The sequence below is a fragment of the Alexandromys fortis genome, unplaced genomic scaffold (genome assembly GCF_014885135.2).
Source record: "Alexandromys fortis isolate MF-2015 unplaced genomic scaffold, M_Fortis_MF-2015_v1.1 scaffold_108, whole genome shotgun sequence".
Lineage (NCBI taxonomy): Eukaryota > Metazoa > Chordata > Mammalia > Rodentia > Cricetidae > Alexandromys > Alexandromys fortis.
In genome coordinates, this window is record NW_026067994.1 from 804,747 (window position 1) to 819,292 (window position 14,546).

Sequence of the window (14,546 nt, forward strand, 5' to 3'; positions counted from 1 at the left end):
ATATATACCAGGCTGGCTTTGAGCTCACAGAGGTCCACCTGCCTCTGCCTCCTGAATGCCTGAATGCTGGGGTTAAAGGGGTGTGACACACACACATACACACACACACACACAAATAAAACTATATTTAAAAGCATGTAAAGTATCAAAACTTTTCCATCCAGAAATCCACTAAAAGTGGAATAAGCTTTGGACAGAGTGGCTCATGATTGCAATCGCAGGACTCAAAGCTGAGGCAGGAGAGTCACTGAGTTCAATCCTAGGCTACATAGTGAGCTCCAGTTTAGCCTAGGCTACACTGCTCATAAAACCAATAAACAACAACAGCAAAACAAAACATCAAAAACCAAGTAAAAGTGAAATGAGCCAAGCAGATGAAGACGTGGAATTTTAGCAAACGGAAGCGTCCACACAAGACAAAGTCAAAGGAAGCGCCCAGTTGAGGGGGGGTAGTCCGCCACAGGTGTGGGGAGACAGAGGGCTCGGATGGGAGAGAGGACGAGGGCACTGGGAGAAAGGCCCACAGGGAGAAAGTGAAGTGAGTTATTTGACAGACTTCATATGAGGAAGGTTGAGAAGAATTACAAGATCCTAGCAATTCAATGTAAAAACTGGAGTGTTTGTTGAAAACCAAGTAAATGAAACATTGTAGCAAATAAACAAATTCTATAGGAGAGGAAACAGTAGTGAGTGAACTAGTCTAGTGAAAAGATTTATTTACTCATTCATTTTTTAAAAAGTGTTTGGTTTGGGAGAGTTGTTTTGAGACAGTGTCTTCCTATGTAGCCCAGGCTGGTCTGGTGTTTGCTATATAGTCCAGGCTTGTTTCAAACTGGTAATCCCACTGTCCCTTGCCTGCTGAGCACTTGGGTTACCAATGTGTGCCATCACCCCTAGCGGTATATCAGGATATAATCTTTTTTTTCTGAGACAAGAGTTCTCTGTGTGGTTCCGAGTGTAGAACAGGCTGGCTTTGAACTCATAGAGATCCACCTACCTCTGCTTCCCAAGTGCTGGGATTAAAGGTGTGCACCACCACCTAGTTTATGGTTGTTTTTTTTTTGTTGTTGTTGTTTGTTTTGTGTTGTTGTTTGTTTGTTTGTTTGCTTGTTTTGTTTAAATTTGGAACTACGATTTTGTGGGGGTGGAGGAGAAAAAGGAAGAATGTTATAATTTCATTATCAAAATAGCAAATCAGGGCTCAGCAATAAAGAGCGCCTGGTGCTCTCCCAGCACCCACACCAGGCAGCTCACAAACACTTGTAACTCCAGGTGGTCTGACAGCCTTTTTTAGCCTCCGTGGGCACCCGCTCTCACGTGCATATATCCACACACAGATACACAGAATTTTAGAAAGTGAACTGGGCACAGGGGCACACGCCTGGTTCTCTCTGTGAATCTGAGGTCAGTCTGCTCTATACAGTGACTTCCAGAAGGAGAATGAATGATTTCTGAGTGCTTACCTCTGAGATGTGCATCTGTGGGTTCAGTTAAGCAAAGGCCTGAAACTCTGAGGTGCGAGTGTTCTCCTGAGGCAGGGGTGGGTTCTGTCACATCAACGGTAACACTGTGACATCGAATGTTGTTCAGACAAAGACTTTTGACTTCTCAGGGTGCTGGGAATAGGGATGAGTTCTTGGCTCTAGGACACTTACACCGCTCTGCTCTGAGACCCCAGACCAGGGAACATTGTGTTGGGGGCAGAGAGAATGGAAGGGCTGGGAGATATTCAGGAGGGTGGCAAACGCCATTTTTGTTTATGACTCAACCGTTGTAATTATGAATTTACAGCGGCTGTGACTACCTGGATTGAGTTTGCCAGCCAGCAGCCAGCAGGCAGGCATAGATGGAGGAGGGGCTTGGGCTCTCATTCCTGAGCTACAATGAATAGTTTCAGGGAAAGTCACTGTATGACTACTGGTGACTCTTAAGTCTCCAGTGAAGGTTCCTATCCAAACATCACACACTTGGCCCAGGGGAGACTCAATGGGCCGGCCATAAAACCCGAAGTCATAAACCTGGGAAAGAGACTATTAGGAAGAATGGGGAGGGGGTGGAGATCTGAGGAGATGGCTCAGTGGTTAAGAGGACCTGGGTTTAAAACCTAGCGCCCACATGGCAGCTCACAACTGTCTGTAACTCCCACACCGGACACCCTCACACTCATACATGCAGGCGAAACACCAATGCACACAAAATAAAAGTAAATAAATTATTTAAAAAAAAAGAATAGGGGGAACTGATAAGGGTAGGAGGGAGAAAAGAGAATGTAGGAAGAGAATCATCAGAATGTATCCTATACATGTGTGAAATTGTCTAAGAAGAGCCATCAAGGTGGCCGGGCAGCTAAAGGCCTTCTTTGTCACCAAGCTTGACAACCTGAGTTTAGTCCCTGGAGCCCATGTGGAGGAAATAGAATGGACTCCTGCATGTTGTCCTCTGCCCTACACACACATGCACACACCACACACACACACACACACACACACACACACACTCATACACACACGTTTTAAAAGAAGAAGGGATGTTGGTTGGAGCTTGACCTACAGTACCTAGGTAACACTGGCAGTACTTCAAACAGCTGAGGTAGTCAGGGAGGAGATCAGGGTGGAGCCATTGCTTTCTTTGCAGTATCAGGGATAAGGCAGCAGTCAGGGTGGGCAATTTCCATCCTGCCCACAGACTTTCTGGCCCAGATGACCACTGGGTACAGTCGTGGCTGGTCTTGGAGGTCCCCACAGTGCCCTCTTATTCCTGGGCTGTTTGCTCTCCCTGCATTTAGGCAGCCACCTGCGCCAAACCTTCAGCGCTGGTAGATGCTCTCCAAGTCCTGTACTTGTTTGGTTTTGTCTTGAGAAAGGGTCACATGTAGCTCAGGCTGGCTTTGAACTCCTCACATAGCTTAGGCTGGTTTCAAACTCCTTACATAGCTCAGGCTGGCTTCGGACTCCTCGTGTAGCTGAACTGGTCCTAAACTCCTAATCCTCTGCTCTCAAGTCCCAAGTGCTGGACTTATAGGACTATGGTAGCCTATCCTGCTCCCGGTTTTATTAAGCAGTTTGTACCCACTGACCACGGAGGTGTGGCCAGAAGTCCCTTCGTTTCCACTACCGGGGTGGTGTTTTGTGTCTTAGAACTGGGGGCGGGGCATAGAGGCTCTGCACTTCTTTATGGCCCAGTCCTGCTTCTCCCAAGCTCATACACATCACTGAACTTCCGGGACTGGGAAGCTATTGTGGGGAGCGTTTCTGAGCCCTGAAACATCTTTCCGTTTAGAACATGAATGGCTTCGAGGAGGGTGTGGAGTTCCTGCCTGTGAACAATGCCAAGAAAGTGGAGAAGCGCGGCCCGCGGCGCTGGGTGGTGCTGGTGGCCCTGCTGGCCAGTCTCCTCTTGCTGTCGCTCGTGGTTGGCTTGCTGGTGTGGCACTTCCAGTGTGAGTATGAGGGGGCTGTGGGAGGGTGACATAGGGGCGATGCTCCCTCTTCCCTCAGTGGACAGACTGTGATGGACAGGGAGCGAATGGGGGAAGGGATGAGAGCGGATGGGAGGAGGAGGACTGGGGGAAGTGTCCCAGGGCACTGTCTCCCTGAGCCCTCCCAGGCCGTGATGGTGAATGATGGGGACTGGTCAGATCTGGCCCCCTTGCCATGTGTTCCTCCCAGCTGAGGGCAGCAGGGTGGCCCTGGTGAAGTTGTACCATGGTCCATGACCACTTCTTGGCCTTTGGCAGACTCAAATGTTCGGGTCCAAAAGGTCTTTAATGGCCACCTGAGGGTCACAAACGAGAACTTTCTGGATGCTTATGAGAACTCAAACTCCACGGAGTTCATAAGCCTGGCCAACCAGGTGAAGGAAGCGGTGAGTCTAGGCCTGGGGGATGTCCTTTTGCCCTGCCTGTCCCGGGACCCCGCCGTGACTCAGTCATTTTTGCCTCCAGATTCCTGAGCTGGGGATGGGGTACGACATGAAAGCAGCCTGGGGAAGGGGGTCATTTCTACTGTTTGGCCGGCTTTATGCCTTGTCCTCTCTCTCCTCAGCTGAAGAAGCTGTACAGTGAGGTCCCTGTCCTGGGTCCCTACCACAAGCGGTCAACGGTAACTGCATTCAGGTGGGTTTGGTGTACTGCTGTGAGCCTTGACTGCCAGGAATAGGATCGTGTGTCTCTCCCTGTGCCACTGACTTAGAACACCTACCTGGTCCTTCTGTGTCCAAGGCAGGGAGTGACGGTCATGGTGCTGGCTGGGTAAAGTCCACAAACACCATTTCCACAGGAATTGCCACTTGTGCCATGCCCAGAAAGAGACCAATTTTCCAAATTTGGATTTGAGGAAGTTGGTGCCCAGGAAGGCTTCCAAGTCCAAACTTTTCTCTCTCTCTCTCTCTCTCTCTCTCTCTCTCTCTCTCTCTCTCTCTCTCTCTTCTTTCTTTCTTTTTTTTTTTTTTTCTCTTTCTTTCTTTCTTTCTTTCTTACTTTCTTTCTTTCTTTCTCTCTCTTTCTTCCTTTCTTTCTATCTCCCCCCCCCTTTTTTTGGAGACAGGGTTTCTCTGTGTAGCCCTGGCTGTCCTGGAACTTACTTTGTAGACCATGCTGGCCTCAAACTCAGAGATCCCCCTGCCTCTCTGCCTCTTGAGTGCTGGAATTAAAGGCATGTGCCACCTCCTGGCCTCTTTTTTTGTTTTCTTTTTAATAGACTTTCTGCCCAAAGTATTGAATTGCTTTCATCCTTTTTCTAGAGCACTGGGTGTGGAACCCATCACTTCACATGGAAGAGGCAAGGGGGCTACCAATGAGCTCCCGCTCCGTATTTTTGAGACTTGCTCTCACTGTGCTATTGCACTGGCCCCAAACTTGTGGACTTGGGTGACCTTCCTGGCCTAGCCTCCCCTGAGTCGCTGGGACTGTCACTGTGCCTGGCTCTCCATGGACACGCGTGTTGTCCTGTGAGATGACCACGGGGCCTCACTGATGCTAAGTACTCTGCCGCCAAGCTGCTTGGCAACCTCTGCCTCTTGTCTGGAAACATCATCTCCTCAGGTTGCCCAGGCTGGCCCTGGACTTGCGGTCCTCCCGGCTCAGTGTCTGGGATTGCAGGTGTTGCTCCCACACCCAGCTCGGCAGTGCTTTGATTTCGCTTGTGCAGCTGAAGCTTCTGGAAAGCAGGGCAGCAGGCAGTGGTATTCTCACACCAGTCTCAGAAGAGCAATCAGACCCAGGAAGATTCTACTGAGATGTTGTGAGCTCAAGTCTGGGCTGGGCTTCCTCCTCATTCCTAAACTTGAGCTGGCCCCAGGACGTGTCTGCTTGAGGGCTGAGACCAGGAGAACAAGCCAAGGGCCAAGGGCTAAAGCAGAGAGCCGGAGGCAGGCTAGTGTCTCTCAGAGTAGCCTGAACTGCTACGTGTGTGTGTGTGTGTGTGTGTGTGTGTTTGTTTGTTGGTAACAGAGAATGTAGGTCTCTGGAGCACCCCATCTCAGGCTCCCCCTGTCTCCCCAGTGAGGGCAGTGTCATCGCCTACTACTGGTCAGAGTTCAGCATCCCCCCGCACCTGGAGGAGGAGGTTGAACGAGCCATGGCTGTGGAGCGAGTGGTCACATTGCCACCTCGAGCACGGGCACTGAAATCCTTCATGCTGACCTCTGTGGTGGCCTTCCGTGAGTAAGGGGCAGACCGGGGTGGGGATGAGCAGGGCTGGAGGGCAACCTCACTGGCTCAGGTGCCCCGGAGGACTGCTTGCTGACTGGCTCCTCCCTTTTGGTAATGAGGAAGCAAGAATAAGGAAACTGATTGTTTAGGTGAAATGTTTGCCTTCTTGTCCTTCAGCCACGGACCCCAGACTGCTGCAGAGGTCTCAGGATTGTAAGTATCATATTAACCCCCTGGTGGGAAAGAAAGAGATCTTGTCAGATGCCCCTTAAGTCATGGGGTCCCCAGAAGTTAGAGGATGTTTGAAGGACAGGCATCCGTTTTTGTTCCCTTCCCCTCCAAGAAGCCCCCTTCCTTGTGTCTACCTGAGCTTTCCTTGATTTGGGATGTACTGGGGGTGGGGCTATGCCTGGGGCGTGGCCTGCAGGGTGCACAGCTTCCTTCTGTCTTCTCTCTCACACAGACAGCTGCAACTTTGCCCTGCATGCCCACGGCGGGGAGGTGATGCGCTTCACCACCCCTGGCTTCCCTAACAGCCCCTACCCAGCTCATGCCCGCTGCCAGTGGGTCCTGCGGGGGGATGCCGACTTTGTGCTGAGCCTCACCTTCCGCAGCTTTGATGTCGCGCCCTGTGATGATTATGACAGTGACCTGGTCACCGTGTACGATACCCTGAGCCCCATGGAACCCCATGCCGTGGTGCGGTGAGTCTCCTAGGAAACAAGGGAGGTCTTGGCTGAGGGAGCCTGGCCCATCTGAACTGATTGTGGTATAGGTTTGGGATGTAGTTTGTGATGTTTGGTCACAGGGCACTCTGAAACACACAGGGGAGGAGCACACCAGCGTGTGCTCCAGGGAGTGAGCCAGGAAGGAGATCTTCGGCTTTGGCAGCATCAAGGCTAGTGTGTGTCCAGCAGAGAAGCATAGGCCTCCCTGACTGCCGGGAGAACTTGAGTCTGCTGCCAGAAAGGCAGATATGTGACCAAGCAGAGATAGCCAGGCCTGCAGTCCAGGAGACAGTTACCATTGAGAAGGAAGGGGCATGGCACAACACAGGTCAGCTCAGCATACAGGGTAACACCGGAAGCGCCAGGTCAGCTGGGAGGCAGAGGGAGTAAGGAAGATTTGAGGGTTTATTTAAGAAACAAAACCTATGCCGGGTGGTGGTGGCGCACGCCTTTAATCCCAGCACTCGGGAGGCAGAGGCAGGTGGATCTCTGTGAGTTCGAGGCCAGCCTGGGCTACAAGAGCTAGTTCCAGGACAGGAACCAAAAACTACGGAGAAACCCTGTCTCGAAAATTAAAAAAAAAAGAAAGAAAGAAAGAAAGAAACAAACAAACAAAACCTGAGGCTGGAGGAGTAGCTCAGTGGTTAAGAGCACTGGCTGCTCTTCCAGAGGTCCTAAATTCAAGTACCAGCACCCACATGGTGGCTTCCAACCATCTATAATGGGGTTTGAAGCCCTCTTCTGGCATGCAGGCATATATGTAGACAGAGCCCTCATGGTGGGGAGAGGGAGGGAGGAAGGGAAGGAGGGAGGGAGAGAGAAAGAAAGAAAGAAAGAAAGAAAGAAAGAAAGAAAGAAAGAAAGAAAGGCAAGATGGGAACAGCTTTGGATTGGCTCACTGGGATCATCTCAGCTCTGGAGCCAGGGCTGCCCCTAGCTGTCTGCTACCGGACCCCACATGTGACACCCGATGGAGAAAGTGTGGGGGCTGTGGATTGGCAGGCAGGCATCTGGAAGGTCTTGGTAGGTAAGCTCTCGTAGTTTCTTGCTGGTACCACGAAGGCCAGAGCATCGCAATTACAGAAACTAAAGGTGTCATTACTATACATGCTCAGGGGTGGGGGTGGGGCTGGCCCAAGCTGGGTGTCCCAGATAGCCCCATGTCACCCCATGTCAGGATGGAGTTCTTCTCACACTTATTAAGGGTGCTGGGGGATGGTCAGCTTCTCCTTGACTCAGTAGGTCAAAGCCTTCTATCCATGTTGACCCAAACCAAGACAGAACCATCTTTTGACACAGCTTAGCAGGACTATGCCCCTTTCTCATCTCTCTTTAAGTATCTTTCCCATCTGTTAACTGTGTATAAAAGAAATACCTGTGCTGGAGAGATGGCTCAGAGGTTAAGAGCCTGACTATTCTTCCAAAGGTCCTGAGTTCAGTTTCCAGCATCCACATGGTGGCTCACAACCATCTGTAATGAGATCTGGCGCCCTCTTCTGGCCTGCAAGCATACACACAGACAGAACACTGTATACATAATAAATAAAGCTTTAAGAAAAAAAAAAAAGAAATACCCCATACACACACCCCCAAAAGCCTAAAGCCAGGCATGTGGTTTATACTGAGTCCAGCACTTAGGAAACCGAGGCAGGAGGATTGTCCGCATTACCTAGTGAGTTCTAGAACAGCCTGGGCTATAAATGTAAAACTCCCCATCCCCCCCCCTCCCCACGCATACACTAATTAGTGATTTGTTGATATTTGGGTTTTTTCTTTTTTCTTTTTTTGTTTTGTTTTGGTTTTGAGAAAGGGGCTCTATTCAGACAAAGCTGGTCTCAAGCTCACAGAAAGGATTGCACTGTATTTGCTTATTTTTGTTGTTGTTGTTTTAGGTTTTGTTTGTTTGTTTTTGAGAGAGGGGACTCTATTCAGATGAAGCTGGCCTCAGAGATCTGCTTGCCTCTGCTTCCTGAGCTGGGATTAAAGACGTGCGCCACCCACCCCTTTCATCATATATTAAGCATAGAATCCAGGGCAAGCTTCTTAACCTCTCTCAGTGATTTAGTGTCCTTCTCTGTGACTTGGTGGTTCTAGTGCCTACTGTAGATCGCCATGGAGATTTTGAGTCAATAGATTGGCTAGGGTTGTAGCCCAGCAGTTGAGTGGTAGTGCGGGGCTGTAGCCCAGCAGTTGAGTGTTTGTATAGAGTTGAGTTTATCCCCAGCTCTGAAAAGAAATGAACACAAACCATCCACCGAGAGCTATGTCTGTCAAGCTATTTTTTGAAGAGATTTATTGTTACCATTATTTCTTATCTATAAATGTGTGTGAGCAAATGCCATGAGTATGCAGAGGCCAGAAGGGGGTCCCAGATGCCCTGGAGCTGCAGTTATGGGCAGTTGTGAGGTGTCCAACATGGGTGCTGGGAATGGAACATAGGTTCTCTGGGAGACCTGCAGGTGCTCTTAATCACTGAGCCGTCTCTCCAGTCCCCTTTTGACGTGTTCTTAATAAGAAAATATTAAGAAGGCAAACACAGGCAGATATCTGAGATCTAAGTAGCTAAAGCTACATAGTGAGAACTTTTCTTAAAACAAACAGAACAATCTCTAGCTTTCTGTTTGTCAGCGACTGTCAGGTGGGCCAAGCTGGGTGTGCACAAGCCCATGCTGGAGCAATGAGAGCTGGAGCAGTCCAGTGTAGTGGGCTTTCATCTGAGGCTCTGTGCTTCTCCGGGCTCAATTAAAGCATCCAGACTGGCTCTGAGGCCAAGCAAGGTCATGTCACGTGCAGAGTTCACGTGTAATGAATGTAGCGACCACAAATACTCTCATGGTAAATCTGCCCATCATGGTGCTAACCCATTGGAGTTTGCCTGAAGCCTGTTGCCAAGGAGACAGCTGAACAGCACTGGGGTACTCTGAGGGTCCCAAACTCTTATTGGGTTGGAGAAGACCCCACAGACAAGTTCTTTGTTGTTAGGTTCACTGGGCCATTTAATGAAACTCAAAACTCCAGGGAGCCCCAGGCCAGTCCTTAGCTCAGGGAGCTTCCCAGACTGATAATGCAGCCTTGGAAAGGACTACAAATCCCAAAATACTACTGATGGTTTGCACTCTACAGATCGTAGGAGGCACAGGATGCTCCAGCTGCACTGTAGCCGCTAACATAAGGAATATTGATTAAATTTATACCTGATAAATAATTCAGAACAATAAAATAATTAAATTTTAGCTTGGCATGTACCGCCAGCACTCAGAAGACTAAGGCAGAAGGCTAAGAATTTGTGGCTAGCCTAGGCACTACACAGTGAGACCTGTTTCCCAAGAGTCTTACTCTGTAGCCTAGGCTAGCCTTGAACCCTCAGCCTCCTGTTGCTGGGGCTTCAGATGTGTGCTACTATGCCTCATTTTTTTGAAAACCTTTTGACCCTGCCCTTGCTCTTCTGTGCTCGAGTGTAGGGTTAGAAATGAGGTCCCCGGGCCTCTCTGATCAGAAGCTAAGCTGCATGTGAAAGGTCTGTCACTAACTCCATTTCTCTGCCTTGCAGGCTGTGTGGCACCTACCCTCCCTCCTACAACCTGACTTTCCTCTCCTCCCAGAACGTCTTCCTTGTCACGCTGATAACCAACACCGACCGGCGGCATCCCGGCTTTGAGGCCACTTTCTTCCAGCTGCCTAAGATGAGCAGTAAGGATGGGCAGGGTCAACGGTGGGCATGCTGTCAAATTGTAGAGAGGTGCAGGCGGATTGGGCCTCCTGAACCGAGGAAGTTGGCAGATTGGGCCTTCATGGGGACAGGCTGGAAGCTGAGACCAAAGGGCATTTTGCTAGCCACCCAGGTCAGGGACTGTTCTTTTTATTTTTTATTTGACAGGGTCTCAGTGTGTAGCCCTGGCTGTCCCAGAACTTACTATGTAGACCAAGCTGCCTCAAGCTCAGAGATCGGCCTGACTCTGCCCCCCAAGTTGGGATTAAAGGCGAGTGCCACCACGCCCAGCTAAGGGACCACTTGTAAAAGTAGTTGGCTTTGAGCCCTTTGCCAAAGTCCAGTGTCCTGTTTGTAGACAGGTGGCGCGGGGCTTGAGTTCTAGACTGTACAGCTCTTCCGCACCCCCTGACTGGGGATCCTTAACTTCCCCACTTTCTCCTGCCTTTCTTCTCAGACTGTGGAGGCTCCTTGAATGAAGTCCAAGGAACATTTAGCAGCCCCTACTATCCGGGCCACTACCCACCCAACATCGACTGCACATGGAATATCAAGGTAGGATGTGTGTGGGGGGGGGGGGGGATGTTGAGTGCATCAGGAAAGAACTTGAGGATGAACAGGAGGGAGACAATGGCTCCTTCAGTAACCCAAAGAGCCACATTCATGAGCCCCACAAGACTGGACCAACAGTCCAAGGAGCCGCTTACTGCAGACTGGCCACACTCAGACTTACGTCCTAGGTAACTGCTGATGAGAACATGGCCACTTATTTGTCTTTTCTGTGTGCCAGCCTGCTTCTGGGTAAACTGAGGCTGAGTGTCTGTCTGTGAGGTGTTGTCTGATGACGCCATGAGTGTGTGAAATAGAGCAAGCTCTTGCACAGTTGTAAGAGGGGCTTTTAGGTGTCTTTCACTTCCTCCCTGTTGGAAGTCTTCCCTTAAAGATTTTGAGACACTGTTCTATTTATTTAAAGTAATAAAATACAAATTCTCATTCACACATTTGTGGTTTTGATTTCCAAGTTTCAATTACTTATGGTCAGTCACAATCTGAAAATGTTAAATGGAAAATTCCAGAAATAAGTAATTCATGCATTTTACATTGCTCATCATTCTGAGGAACACGGTGACATCTTTGGCAGTCTTCGTCCATCCACATGGGTGGGAATAGCCACTTTGTCCAGGGTGCCCAGGCTGTATGTGCTACTTGCCTGTTAATTACTTAATAACCTTCCTGGTTATCACGCCGGCCATTGTAGATCATAGTGCTTGCATTCAAAGAACTCTTACTTACTTAATAGTGGCCCCCAAATGCTGGCTCTTTGGCTACACCACAGAGAAAAGATATAAAGTACCGTAGGTGAATGTCTGATTTCATGAGAATAGTGAAGAAGCCATTATGTTGACATTGTTCAGATTTGTGGGTCATTATGTTAGAGAAATAAGCCAGGCACAAGGAAGACAAGGGTCACATGACCTTGCTCATCTGTGGAATCCCTAAAAGTTCTTAGAAACTGAGAAACTGGTGGTTACCAGAGAAGTTGGGGTGAGTAGGGAGGAGAAGCTGACTGGTGGGGGTGATGTTCAGTTAGACGGCAGCCGAGCACTCCGATGTAAGGATTATGTAGTATTAATGTATATCATTTTTATGTTTTATGTATCTGTTAAGATAAATCTTAAAACCTAAAAAAGCAAAAAGAAAGAGCCCATATCTAAGAGGAAAAAAATCATAGTGTGTGGGGTTCATTTGCTACCATGCTCCACCCTGCTCCACTGCCCTCCCGTGGACATCCTTTGGGTTAAGAAACGGCAAAAGAAGCCAGGGTCTCCAAAGCATCTCTCTGTCCAGGTGCCTAACAACCGGAACGTGAAGGTGCGCTTCAATCTCTTCTATCTGGTGGACCCCAACGTACCATTGGGCACCTGCCCCAAGGACTACGTAGAGATCAACGGGGAGAGGTGAGCTCCAGAGGGGACAGTCATCACCCTAGGGTCGGGAGGGCTGGGTTCCAGCATCCCCATTGTCAGGTTGCCCCCCAGTCGTCCTCAGCCTCATCTTGCCCTCTAGGTACTGTGGTCAGAAGTCCCAGTTCGTTGTCAGCAGCAACAGCAGCAAGATGACAGTCCGCTTCCACTCTGATCAGTCCTACACAGACACCGGCTTCCTCGCCGAGTACCTGTCCTACGACTCCAACAACCGTGAGTGGATGCAGCGAGTGCTGATGGGTGGAGGGACTGGTACAGGAAGTGCTCTGTCCTGCACTGTGCGTCCTCTGAGAGAGCACAGCGTCCCGTGCATCTACCAGCAGCTTTACGGGGGGTGGAGGGGTGGGAAACGAGTCTGTTTCTTTAAAGGGCTGGACTGGGGGTGACGCCCTGGGTTAGCAGAGCTTGCTAAGTAATCACCTGCGAGGCCCTGGGTTCGAGCCCCGGCATGAAAACAACGAAAGGATGAGAGCTAGTATCCTGTCCTTCTCTGCTCTGCTCCCCATAGCGCAGCACAGGAAGGCCTAGGACTCTCCTTCCTGACCACCTGGGTCCCACCTTTTTGGTTCAGCATCACAGTGACTTTTGAGAATCTGTACTTCTCTTGGGAAAAGTGTACTAGCACTTTTAGGATTAATCTGTAGTTTTGAAACATTAGAAAATACAACTGTCTGTGTGAACAGCAATCCGTTGGCATACATAGTACAGGTTTGAGTGTCCCGTATCTAGAATACTTGGGACTAGAAGTGTGGTGGGTTTCAGCCCTAACATTTGTGTATATACACAGTGAGTTATCTTGGGAAGGGGACCCAAGTCTAGACTTGGAATTTGGTAGTTCAGGTAGTAGAGTGCTTGCTGTATAGCACAAGAACCTGGGTTTGATCCCCAACACCTACACACCAAGCTGGATTGTGTAGCCATATCTCAGAGCCGGGGAGGCAGACATGGGAGCCTGCTGGCCAGCCACTGTGGCTAAACTGATAATGCTTTGGGTTCAGTGAGAAGGCCTGACTTAGAAAGAAAGAAAGAGAGAGAGAGAGAGAGAGAGAGAGAGAGAGAGAGAAAGAAAGAAAGAAAGAAAGAAAGAAAGAAAGAAAGAAAGAAAGAAAGNGAAAGAGAGAGAGAGAGAGAGAGAGAGAGAGAGAGAGAGAAAGAAAGAAAGAAAGAAAGAAAGAAAGAAAGAAAGAAAGAAAGAAAGAAAGAAAAGTGGAGAGCGATTGAGGAAGACACATGATTTTAACTTCTGGCTTTGTGTGCACAGATATATATGTGCACCACAGACACACGGATATGTGCACACACATACATAAAAGTGAAGTTTGTTCCTCCTGGACCTCATTACACAGCACAACAGCACATTTGTGTTCTGACTGGTCACACGAGGTCAGCCATGTGGCTTTCCCCTATGGCGTTATGTCAGCTCTCAAAAAAATTCTGCATCCTTCTGGGCTTTGGTGTTTTGGCTGAGGGATGTTCAATCTGTAACTTTTAATTTTGACCCTGAATCATGGAGGAACCCTTTCGAAGGCATTTTAAGTACTTAAATTCACCTTTGATTTAAGATGTAACTGCAGGGGCTGGAGAGATGGCTTAGGGATTAACAGCATCTATTACTCTCGCTGCTCTCCCCATGGCTATGCTTAGTGCAGTCCGTGGTCAGTGCCAACTGCCTGCTGCCCCTTCTGGCTGCTGATTTAAGAGCTCCCGTTTTCAGATTTGGGCCTCTGTAGTCGGAGGCTGTTCATTCGTTTCCTGGCTGCTCAGACTGGAAATATTACACAGAAACTATATTATTTAAAACACTGGTTGGCCAATCACTTAAGCACATTGGTAGCTAGCTCTTACATCTTAAATTAACCCATTTCTATTCATCTGTGTATCGCCATGTGGCTGTGACTTACTGGCAAGGTTTCGGCAGGCTCTGACAGAGGCATCTGTCTCCTGTGGCGGCTACATGGCTTCTCTCTTACTCTGCCTACTCTCTCTTTACTCTGTTTAGTCATTGGCTAAAAGCAGCTTTATCCATTAACCAATAAAAGCCACACATATACAGAAGGACTTCCCACACCAGGTCTCAGTGTCCCTCTGCTTGCAGGCTGAGTTCTCAGTGGGGCTGTGAGGTGGCTACTAGGGAGAGGGGGGACAACCATGGACTTCAGGCCTCTTTCTTCCCTACAGCGTGTCCAGGGATGTTCATGTGTAACACCGGACGGTGCATCCACAGAAACCTGCGCTGTGACGGCTGGGCAGATTGCCCAGACTACAGTGACGAGAGCAATTGCCGTAAGTCCTGCCATGGTCTGCCCTCTCTCACCCCCTGCCCTGTCCCCTCCTGCCTCTTCCTACTGTCTCATCCCCTTTTCTTGTCCAGTGGCCTGGCCTTTTCCTGCCCTGGTTCTGTCTTGTCAGTTTCGTGGCCTTGTTTGCTGTCCACCCTGGCAGAAAGACCCCGTTCTCACTGCTGTATCCCCCCC

The 14,546-nt window shown here is 49.4% G+C and overlaps 1 protein-coding gene across 1 annotated transcript in view; it reads left to right on the plus strand.

The window, feature by feature from the left end:
• The window catches only part of St14 (ST14 transmembrane serine protease matriptase), a 37,288-nt gene that overhangs the window by 16,644 nt on the left and 6,098 nt on the right, over window positions 1–14,546 (plus strand). The window contains exons 2-12 of the mRNA XM_050160041.1: window positions 3,280–3,439; window positions 3,737–3,864; window positions 4,044–4,114; window positions 5,501–5,658; window positions 5,828–5,863; window positions 6,114–6,354; window positions 9,929–10,068; window positions 10,545–10,642; window positions 11,936–12,045; window positions 12,155–12,285; window positions 14,251–14,355. Of these exons, the coding sequence (XP_050015998.1) occupies window positions 3,280–3,439; window positions 3,737–3,864; window positions 4,044–4,114; window positions 5,501–5,658; window positions 5,828–5,863; window positions 6,114–6,354; window positions 9,929–10,068; window positions 10,545–10,642; window positions 11,936–12,045; window positions 12,155–12,285; window positions 14,251–14,355 (1,378 nt within the window). The remainder of the gene's footprint in view (window positions 1–3,279; window positions 3,440–3,736; window positions 3,865–4,043; window positions 4,115–5,500; window positions 5,659–5,827; window positions 5,864–6,113; window positions 6,355–9,928; window positions 10,069–10,544; window positions 10,643–11,935; window positions 12,046–12,154; window positions 12,286–14,250; window positions 14,356–14,546) is intronic.